The following is a 10,863-nucleotide window of genomic DNA, read 5'->3' on the forward strand; positions in this document are numbered from 1 at the left end:
ATAATTTTTTTTATCAATAGGTTAATGTACATATAAGTCCAGCTACAATACTACATGTACATGTATTTAGTCTAGATTGAACACTGCACATCAATAAATATGAATTACAATATACTAACACTTTTGGAAAATGTATACTGTGCTGTATTTTTTTTTTTTTTGCAATAAAGTCTTCTGAATTAATCAGCGACGCATATCCAGTACCTCTATTTACTTCATACATAATGAATTTCATCATATATCCCACACAACACTAGATGACCCAAGTCATGGCATCTACAGATCAGAGAACCAGCCAGTGTAAACTGAGAGTCCCCAAGGCCTAGTTTTACCAAGTCCCCAGTTGACCTGCCTGTCACATTAGGTCCAGGATCAATGCTAACTAATCGTGTGATTTACCAGTTCCTGCTAACTGCTCCACCAGACTGGCCAATCTCTGTAAAACTAGGACCAATTATCCCCAATCAATACCAGCCAGTTAGTTCCTCTCCATCTCAAGTTCCTCAAATGACCAAGTGCCCCTTCTAACTGCCATTAATTACTGTGACATATCCATCCATGGTCTTAACTTCTTGCTATTTTAGGGATATGGGTGGCACAGACTTAAGACCATAGTAAACAATTAACTAATTAGTATTTGCAATTACGAGTTAAAAAGTATGCTGTTCAATAATATCATCAATATCTACCACGCAAAAAAATCTTTCAATAAACAAATCAGAAATGTAAATATCAATCCAAATTATACACACATTTTTTTTTTCAGCAGCAGAATGAAATTGATTTTTTTTTTGGTGATAATATTAAAGGAGCAGTTAACTGCGTGAAATCTATACTGAAGGTTGTAAATCTTGAGAGAGAACTTTTCCCTGTTATTGCAAACATCATGAACATGTTAAGATGGATTTTCAGCAATATATATGCTCTCAGATTAAATGTGTATCAACCAATCAATAGGTAATGTTGAGGACTCACTATGAACAGATGTTCCATTACTGGAGATAACATTTCACATTTATCTGAGATTTTATATTCATAAACATGATAAAGGTGTATTCCTTATCAATTATTTGACTGCTTATGACTATCAGACAAAATCAGCAGATGACCAATAGAAACTTGCCTCCCAGAATGCACTGCAGACAGGTGCTTGTTTGTATTAGAACTAATCAAACCCAGACCCAGAACAAAGTTATAACAGATTAACTGGGCTCCAAGATTTAATCAACATTGCTGAAGTACAATAAGCAGGCCCAATGAACCCCTGGCTCCCGGCCTTCCCCTGCTAACATTGTTATATAGCACCTGTATTTACAAGACTTGGAGGCTTCACTACTTTAACCCACAGCATCTGTCTACTGGTGGTCAGAGTTTGCTTTTATTGCATCTCCTGCCATTGATTGTACAACTGTTGGTGGTTCAGATAAAATGAAGGTTCATATTTCATCTGACCACATCTGGCACATTGAAACTAAATGAATCTACTGGTAGTCTTTAAAGGGCACAAGTTCTAATCATCTGAAATCAGAAGTCACTTATTTAGTGAAACATTTATTTTTTCTAACTTTTTTATTCTTTTTGCCAGGACAAAGTACCAGCATAGGGTACCTAAATTTGGCTCACGTCAGCACCAGAACGTTTTGGAGTGGTAGTTTTAAAGAGTGCTTCTCTAACATGCACATAATTTATAGAAAGTATGTATGTTAAGCACTTAAGTGGGATTACATGCAGTTATATTTTCATGCTTTAAATCTGCTAAGAGACTTTCCCTTCCTGTATTAATCCTAGGCCAACACACAAGATCTATGTACCTTATACCTGCAGTGACTTCTTTAAGACGTGGTCACATTCCACTGTCGCCTTGAGTTACTGTACACTTCTCTGACTTTGTCATTAGCTGTTGAAAACATTATCAGACTAGAATCTGTTGTTTGTACTCTTATTTCCTCCATTAATGCCAAGATTAACTCATACATGGTAGTGTACATACACAAGATATCACAACAACGGTTGTAGTATCACTGGATATGGGGGTGGGTGGGGAGTATGTCAGCTATTCCAAGCGATGACCTTGCTGGTGAATAAGAATCCATGTCATCCCTACCTACCTTACCACAAACCAAAATCATTTATGTCTCACCAACTATGGAGAATGCATATACAACACACTTTCTTTATTCTTGCAGGTGACCAAAATAGTGCATTACAAACAGTTATTGCTTATACTCAATGAAATGCTATGCAACCAATTATGAGTTGGGTCATTGTGTGGTGAGAGTGGTTACATACTGGTATATACAGACAGACCATGTGGTCTGTATAAATTCATAATGTATTTACTTGTATACAAAAGATGGTGACCCATCAATCAACTATAACAAACCAGTGAGGTGTTCTAGTCCATCATATTAATAAAAGATGAGAGAGCATCTCTGAGGAGACCTTGGCTAAACAAGTAAGTCTGTGGAGACTGGAAACCAATCTGTAGACCAAATATGATTAATGTACTTGACGCCTCAGGGCCATAAAACTCATCAACGAGTTTGTTCCGTGAAGCTCTATTGGAAATGGTGAGAAATTGAAAGCCTGCAAGACTCATTTCATTTTACTGATAAGTTCATTAGAAAAATTTAGCTCATAAATTCGAATTTAGAATCTGGATATATTTATGATAATTCCAGCAGCTTTGTTTAATGGTTTTGCGATGTAGATAATAATGTTATCTGAAATGTTGTAAGGCTTAAACTCTCGCCCACTGAAATCAATTGAGCTGAAGTAAAACATGGTGCAAGTACAAATTTCATTGTAAACACTGGCATTAAAGATCCATAACTGCGCATTATATTACCTAGAAGTCTGATATAATACAAAAGAAAATTTATTGATATCATCTGCACACAGCAACATGTAAATGTATAGCCATGTTGCTCGTCTCAAATGTCACCAGTATAATATACAACACGGCAAAGCATTGAACATGTTGAAATCAATAGAAAGGTATAGAACTCACCCCTCCCACATTTTCAAACAGCTTGACAAGGCTTCTTACAGAGGCTCTGGAACCAGTGCGGACCAAAGAAATCAGACTGTGGTCTCGCTTTTTGGACAGGGATGAGCTCCGATTGGATTTTACATCCTGGGACTTGGAGCGTCGTTCTCGAAACTTTGAGCGCCCTCGACTGCGAGATTCTCGTTCCTCTGATTTCACATCCTCAGCGAATCCAACCTTTTTTCTTGATTTTGTCGACATTCTTAACAAGTTACATTAACACTTTAACCAAAATACACATGCTTTTGGCTATTGGTAGTCATTGTGCACTTCCACTTGACAATTAAAATACACCAACACAATCGCCTGAGGGAATTTGTGAATCGTTTGAATGAAAACCAGATCCAAAAACAAATTAGTATGCAAACAGGATTTGATTGTTGCTTTTCCTGTAATGCAATAATACAAACTAGTTTGGGTGTTGCAATGTTTAAGAAACACTTCTGATTTTTATCACATCACAAACCAACATAAGGACTTGGCCAATTCATTTAAGTGGCCATTAACTATCCAGGAAAAACTCATGGCAGCACAAGAAGTGAATTCGTGTAAGACCTACTTCCTCTGGCTGCTGGTGTCACCACATTCCTACCGCGATCCTCCGTAATTGTCTCGGGACACTCGGACTCTGGAGTCCGCCTCTGAGGGATGCTTCTCAGTCGCCTGTCATCAAATCAATGACACAATAGTACCACTGTATATACACAAATAAGTCAATTATCAGACAGAGGAACAATACCTTGGGACAACGAACATACACGCGAGACGGACACAGGTAAACTTAGTACCAATAATCACTAATTCAAAAGGTCAATTAAAGCTGTCGCAAAGCCAAACAAATAATCCATGTCAAGTTAAACAGGGCCCAATTTTTATAATGAGGGTATGTTACACCATGATAATCCGTCAAAAGAGGTTATAAATCCAAAAGGTTAGATCAAAAGCAAGGAAACAGGTAATCCTTGACGTGAACAATGCCTCATCTGGAAGGTTGTTAAACCATTTATTCTGTGGCAACAGCCTTACACGCCTAATTAAATTTCTTTCTCTCCAACTGTCTATCACCAGTTGTGTACATCAGCTGTTTTAATATTTCTGAGAATACACAGTGCACTGTACGCCAAAGTTTTCAGGTTAAGGAAGAGAGTTTTCGTACTATGTTTTTCCACTTCATTACCACTAGCTGCTATTTCTCTCTCCTGTGTACTTTTCCAGTTTGTCTTTTGATTTCCTTATTTTGTTTTTTCCTTTTTTCAAAATTGCCACTTCCTGAACAAACTTTGAAGTCTTTTCAAAGTTTTTCTAGGAAAAAAAATAAACAAGGAAAACATTGCTCTTTTTTTCTAAAACCCACTGTGTACAATAAGATTTTGCTATCGATATGGCCGATATTTCAATATTTCACAGGCAATTAGGTGAAAACAGGCTATTGCGCAACAGTTCAACAAAAGTTAATACAGTGCAGGAACCCTTTCTCTTCCTAGATAAAATTTCCAAATCAATTCTTCCTATAATAATATTAAGTGGGTGCAAATCTGAAGTGCTTTCTTCCTAGTTTACTCCTTAAAGAAACTCCGTTGTGGTCATTTTCCTTGAACATACTTTTCAATCAACAAGAGAACCAATTCACAAAACTTCCTTCACTTCAGATATTCACAGTTATAGGTGGATAATCAAAAGTCAAAAGAAAACCTTGACAACAGGGTTGTACATCACTGAATCATTTAAAACCAACTGTTATATGTCTATAAGTACCTTGTCATCAGCCTCCTAAAAAAATCAATAATTTTTTTGCACAATATCCTCTCAGTTTTTGCAGTGCATCCTCCGTACAGTAAGTGCATCCAGCAGATTTATGGAAGGTATCTCCTCTGGATCAGTGTTCCTCAGACAGATGTGGGTCCAGAACTGACGAGGCGACCCTGTACAGCTTGCCATGTTTCCTTATTTATGGTTACACACGACATGTTCATCTTCTAAGTAAAACCATCAGCACCTACTTTGATCCTCGTAAACTGTCATTCACTCCAGGTACAGCTAACGAGTTTCTCTTGCTACCTGGAAGCGCCTCGTTGTTTTTATAATGAAAACACAGATTTTTTCCCTTCTTTAGCTCCTATATCTATCTGAGGACAACACAAAGAGGTAAATATTTTCAATCACACTGAATACTGTATCTCAGGAAAACTTGAGCCTTAATGGTGTGACTATTGAGCCGTGTCAATGAACTCTGATTTCCTCCCAGGGTTTCTTAATGAAAAGCTTTCTCTGCTGTACAGTATGTGTACTTTCACCTGCTTGTTGACATAAAAGATTACAACAAATCCTGCTGTAATCCAATGTTCCTTTTTTCTTGCTTACAACACATACTTGCCTTCACACGATCAATTTTTCAGATTACACCTTGTTCTACCATGTAGGCTATTGAAAGTCTTGTTCAAGAATTTGTCAAAAGGTTGCTTTTCATTAAATCCATGGTTTCATAGCTTGTCGAGTTTTGTTCAACGATTTTGATATTGCACGAAATCAATACACACCTTTATAAAGTATAGATTTCAAATCCCTTTCAAAATCTGACTGCTATTTTACATGACTGCACAAGTAACTAATCTTTCATCAGTACAGAACACTTGGTCAGACATCAGAACAACGACTCTGTATGATATTTGTTTACACTTGCTACACAATAATTTTGGAAAATAAAACTCCACGTGGCCTTTCCTCCACACAGGAAATGAAATTGCCTCTTCTGCCTTCATTCAAACATTCCTAAAATCTTATGGCCTCAACCACATTGCCAAGTCTCCCCTCAACCAAGGTATAAATTCCTGGGTCGGTGGTTCTACCCAGAATCTAAGAGGGATTAACTATCGAATTCCTTTCTCGTCAATAGATAATAGCAGTCTGTACTATGCAATTGGAATCATGGGACATAAATGTTGCCTAAAAACTCTCACCCTGCCCTCATAGGGTGGTGTCGTAAACATGGTTATTTATACGCACAGGATATTCCCACAGAGAATTATCTCCAGAAATGACGGACTAGTTCCTCCTGCTTTATGTTTCATTCATAAGAATATCACATAGTAGATTAGATACTAACTCTGTGATTGGGAGCCTGAACAATCATTCACCCTTTTCTATATATCACCACACACACAGAGATCAGAAGCTTATTTCTTAATACCACTGGTTGTCAATTGCTGATTCCTCAAATCTGTAATACTGCTTTTGAATTATGAATCACATTTCATAGTTTCGGGGAACAAGGAAGCCAATTAAACTTTTCCATTCATTTGAATAGCACTCCTTTTTCTGCAGTAATTTCCCAAAAATTGCATACCTGTGGTGAATAGCTAAAGAACAAATAACATTAAGGTATGAAGCGGTCTTCTCACAGTGGTTAAAGCTCCTCCATTGTCATCACCAGGCACAATCAAATCTGCACACCATGTGAAATATTAGAGTATCAATAAAGACATGACAAATGTAAGCACCAAATATTTCAGTACATTGTCTCCTTTATTTGATGCTGCATTATGTACCTCTAAGAGATTGTATTCTGCTGTTCAAAAAATGACTTCCATTATAGTAGACTACAATGACTCCAGCATTCAGCCCTTTCACATGCTAAGCAGTTCCCCAACCACAATGTCTATGACATTCAAAACTTCAGATCAGGTTCCTAATGAAACGAAACCCCTGTGGAAAACATATCCATTATTTTGCACTCATGTAACTTTATGATATTATAGAGCCAAAAAAACACAGACTCAGCAGGATTTCTGGAAAGAAAATGGTTTGCTCCATGTTATATGTGTTCCACAGTGAACTTTGTACAAGTTTATCATCACCGTACATCCCGGTGATCTTTCTGATCTATCCGCTGAGGTGGAAACTATAACAGCCTTGCTAGTTTATCATAACTCTTTACTTGCCGATCTATCACCTTCCAAAAAAAGTTCTCATTTGCCCTGAGCCCTGAGGTCACCTTCCACAAAGGGATATTTTTAAAACCAGTACATACAATATTGTTGAGAACTAGCATTCACATAACGGTAATAGCAACATTAGGAAAAGAAATTATTTTGGAGCAAATTCACCTGGGCATTTCAATCTCAAGTCTATCATAGTCAGGCCTGATCATCAATCTAATTAAAATTAGATCCTTCACGCTCTCGTATTTGATATGTCGCTGTCACAGCGACATATCAAATACGAGATCAAATACGAGAGCGCGTGAAGGATCTAATTTTAATTAGATTGGCCTGATCATAGTACATGTATAAACTGTTTGTTCATAAACTACGGTAGGTTTTTACCAGTGTTTTATTAAATCTTACTTGTTAGTTTTTCCTACATAATTAGTGTACTAGACAAGTCATTAAAAAACAAAAAAAATTCAATTATATGGTAATGTAAAATGCCCTGAATATGAAATCAATTTACCAGATGCAAAAAATTCAATCAGAAGTGTTTTCCTTGATAATTTCTGAAAAATTTATGCATCAATCTGTGCTTCGCTGCAATCTCATGCCAAATATTTTTCTTTAATGAACAATAACAAGGCATTCCGCCAATTGATCTTTGTGTTCTGATGCAAATCAAATCTGCAATTTCCTTGCATAGAAGAAGAATTATGATGCTCAATACACAGGAAAGATATACATGTAAAAATATTGCAGCCTAACTTTAATATACTGAACCTGGTAGAGAGTTCAAGAATTCTAAGTATCAGGAAATGAAAGGTCAACGTACAAGGAAGACGGAAAACTCGACTATAAATTGGCTCTCAATACTTCACTAATCTCCGTTCCTGTTAATAATTATAACACACTGTATATAAAAGACTTGACAGAACTTTAAAAGATTCTTGGCAACTGAATATCAATTACTGTTCAAAAGTGACTTTTTGTGTATACATATAATGTAATTAACATTCTCAGACTCCTATGTTCAATTCATCTCTACAGCCCTCTCTTAATCTTTTGAAAACACTCCCTGATCTTCTGGCACAAATATGTGTGTACATTAATTACATTTGGAGAAAATACCTTTTGCAAACAATCTTTAATATACAAGTATCATCTGAGGTATTTGACAAGACCTGATATCGGTACTTACAACAAATTTATTATTTCAGAACTCTGAACTCCAAATTTGAGGCATTTAACAAGACCACTGCATGCATCATCTGTAACCCACGTGTGATTTACATTGATTTTCAGAGCTTGTGTACTCAAATCGTGGTTTAAGACGATGCAGTATGCATTAATGCAACAATATTATCATTAGTTAATACAGAACTTTGAACTCCATATCAAAATATTGATATTTTTCTTTATAATGCAAAGATCACCTGTAAGTTTGACCATTGTTAACAGATTGTGTATTCAGCATGTTCCAGGCTGTGACGGTCAAATCCTAGTTGCCTCCCTTGCCATGATTTAAACATTACAAAAGATCTAATCAAGCAATTATTGATTTAATCAAATTATCCATTTCATACTTTAATCCTCTGTTTAGATCTTTAACCTGGTATTTTTTACTGACAGTTGCATGATGAGTTAAATTTTGCACATTTTAATTTAATGAAATACAAAGAAATTTTCAAATCCTGCTTAAAATCATACATTGGATAGGACAGTGGTAATGATTCTCACTGAGACTCTCAGAATATTACATATTAAACACATTTGCCTATATTATAAATAAATATGATTTTACTATCGGTACACTGTACTAAAAGAAAAAAATACCAGAAAACTGCTCATTCAAACATCTAACAAAAAACAACACAAATATAACATCCAAACAATGTACTTATTTCAATACGTTTGTAATACAAAAACCATTTCCTGTTTCAATTTAAGTGAAGCAACTGTTGTTAGATTTCATTTATCTCTATATTTGACGTAAAAGTTTAAAAAGGTGACAGATTTAAATTCCAGAGCCAACAATAAACGAGGAAGACCGATAAACTTTCCAGGTGAAGAGGTACCTGGAATGCAGGGGGCAATGTGACACACTCCAATAGATAGTATTGACACACCTGAACAACAGGGCACCTTTGTTGCCTGGTTAAATGGAGTACACAACAATTGACTTCATACAAGCCCAAAGTACATCAATGTAGATCAAAAGGTGTATTAGTGGTATTTTTTCTGCCTCGTGCTTGTAACTTAATTATTCGCTAATTCTCGCCGAGTTAGTTATTTATTTAGCTGGCTGGGTATCATCAAAGTGGGTCAACTCTTTTCCATTATAATTCTTAAGGGTAGATTGATGAAACATCCCAAAATAATCATATTCCCATGAGATGAATGTTACATTGAAAGGGAGGCAATTCAATCATCACAATGGAGAAATTTTCTAAAACAATTTTTATTAATGTTGGAAAAAACATTGTAACTCAGAACTTTTATTTTATAAAAAAAAAAAAAGTTCAGGTATTGAAAAAAAAATGTAATTTTAATTTGATTACAGTCAGTCCAAATATTAATGTATCCCACTTGAATTATTCAATAACAATCATGAACTTGATTGGAAGGCACCTAAAGAAAACTATGTCCGATATACCAGTTCAACATGCATTAATACAGTAAAGAAAGAATTTTCAGTCTGACATTATAGAAGAAATAAACATATATTACTCAACATAATGACTGTTTTCATCAAATTCAATCATGATATTATTAGTTACAAGGTTTGTAGTTGACCTCAGTTAATTCCATATAGGGCGAGATGTTCAGAGATGTTTACAAATGGGTCTATGAAGCATGACATCTAACGTTATAGAACTGAGTATATAAAACCACAAGCAAAAGAACACAAACTTGACGAACCAAAATCTGATCAGCAATATATTTGTCAAATGCCCAATTATATTCCACATCCTCCCACCTCCATCCCCAAAAACACCACACATAAAATGCATTGAGCACGTGGGTACTTAAATGCATACGTTCTTCAGAAGAATAACATTGACAAATCACATAGAAATTCAAAGCAGGGACGTATATATATACGTCCATGTTCAAATACAATCATAGCAAACAACATCTATCTGGTCATAAAGATTTATCATGATTTTGAAAATTTTACAATATTTACAACAACATAAAACTAATATTCTATTAAATGTGAATTATGATGTATTCAAATTTTTTTTTCATGTTCATAATCTTTTGACGTTTTCATATCTTAAAAATTTACATTTTTACAATACATATAGTTTTAAAGGCTACAGGATAAGTAAAATATGCCTGTATCTCAGATCAATAAAAAATTATCCAGAAAAACTGTGTACCCATTATCATTATATATGCATGACTGGACAATGAAAGAATATGAATCATAGGCCAATAACGATTGTGAAAATAAACAAACATTCCTCATTCTTTAAATCACCAATGAGTATTGTCCAAATGTGAGAAAATGATGTAGATTAAAATGTTACTTACCATGACTCTATTTAAAATACAGCTTACATTTTAAAATATTTTGAATATTCAAATACGATGTGTTTTGATAAAACTGCTACTGGAGTCCGCCATTCTTCTTGTAGACACTTCCGGTTCTGCGCAAAACGGAAATGATCTACCTGTGTATTTGAAACCACTCAAGGTGTATGTCTTCCATTCACTTAATTTGTGTGAGAATTTAACACATTTTGATCATACAAATATATATACGTAAGATACTCTTTACTCATTAATTCATAGGCGTCGGAACCGGAGGCGGGGGGGGGGGGGGGGGGGATAAAGCCCCCCCCCCCACTTTTTTGAAAAGTTTTACAAAACCATAATAACCAA

The 10,863-nt window shown here is 35.4% G+C and overlaps 1 protein-coding gene across 4 annotated transcripts in view; it reads right to left on the reverse strand.

The window, feature by feature from the left end:
- LOC128161744 (FERM domain-containing protein 4A-like) overlaps positions 1 to 10,626 on the reverse strand; it is a 48,588-nt gene extending 37,962 nt beyond the window's left edge. Inside the window, exon 1 of one of the 4 annotated variants that reach the window (XM_052825127.1) lies at positions 10,513 to 10,626. In XM_052825127.1, coding sequence (XP_052681087.1) covers positions 10,513 to 10,515 — 3 coding nt within the window. In that variant the 5' untranslated portion in view covers positions 10,516 to 10,626. Of the gene's footprint in view, positions 1 to 3,010; positions 4,526 to 10,512 lie in introns of those variants that run through there. The other 3 variants (XM_052825124.1, XM_052825123.1, XM_052825128.1) reach the window with 3 other exon arrangements.
- Between the last annotated feature and the right edge of the window lie 237 nt (positions 10,627 to 10,863).

This window comes from Crassostrea angulata, chromosome 8 (assembly GCF_025612915.1).
Source record: "Crassostrea angulata isolate pt1a10 chromosome 8, ASM2561291v2, whole genome shotgun sequence".
Lineage (NCBI taxonomy): Eukaryota > Metazoa > Mollusca > Bivalvia > Ostreida > Ostreidae > Magallana > Magallana angulata.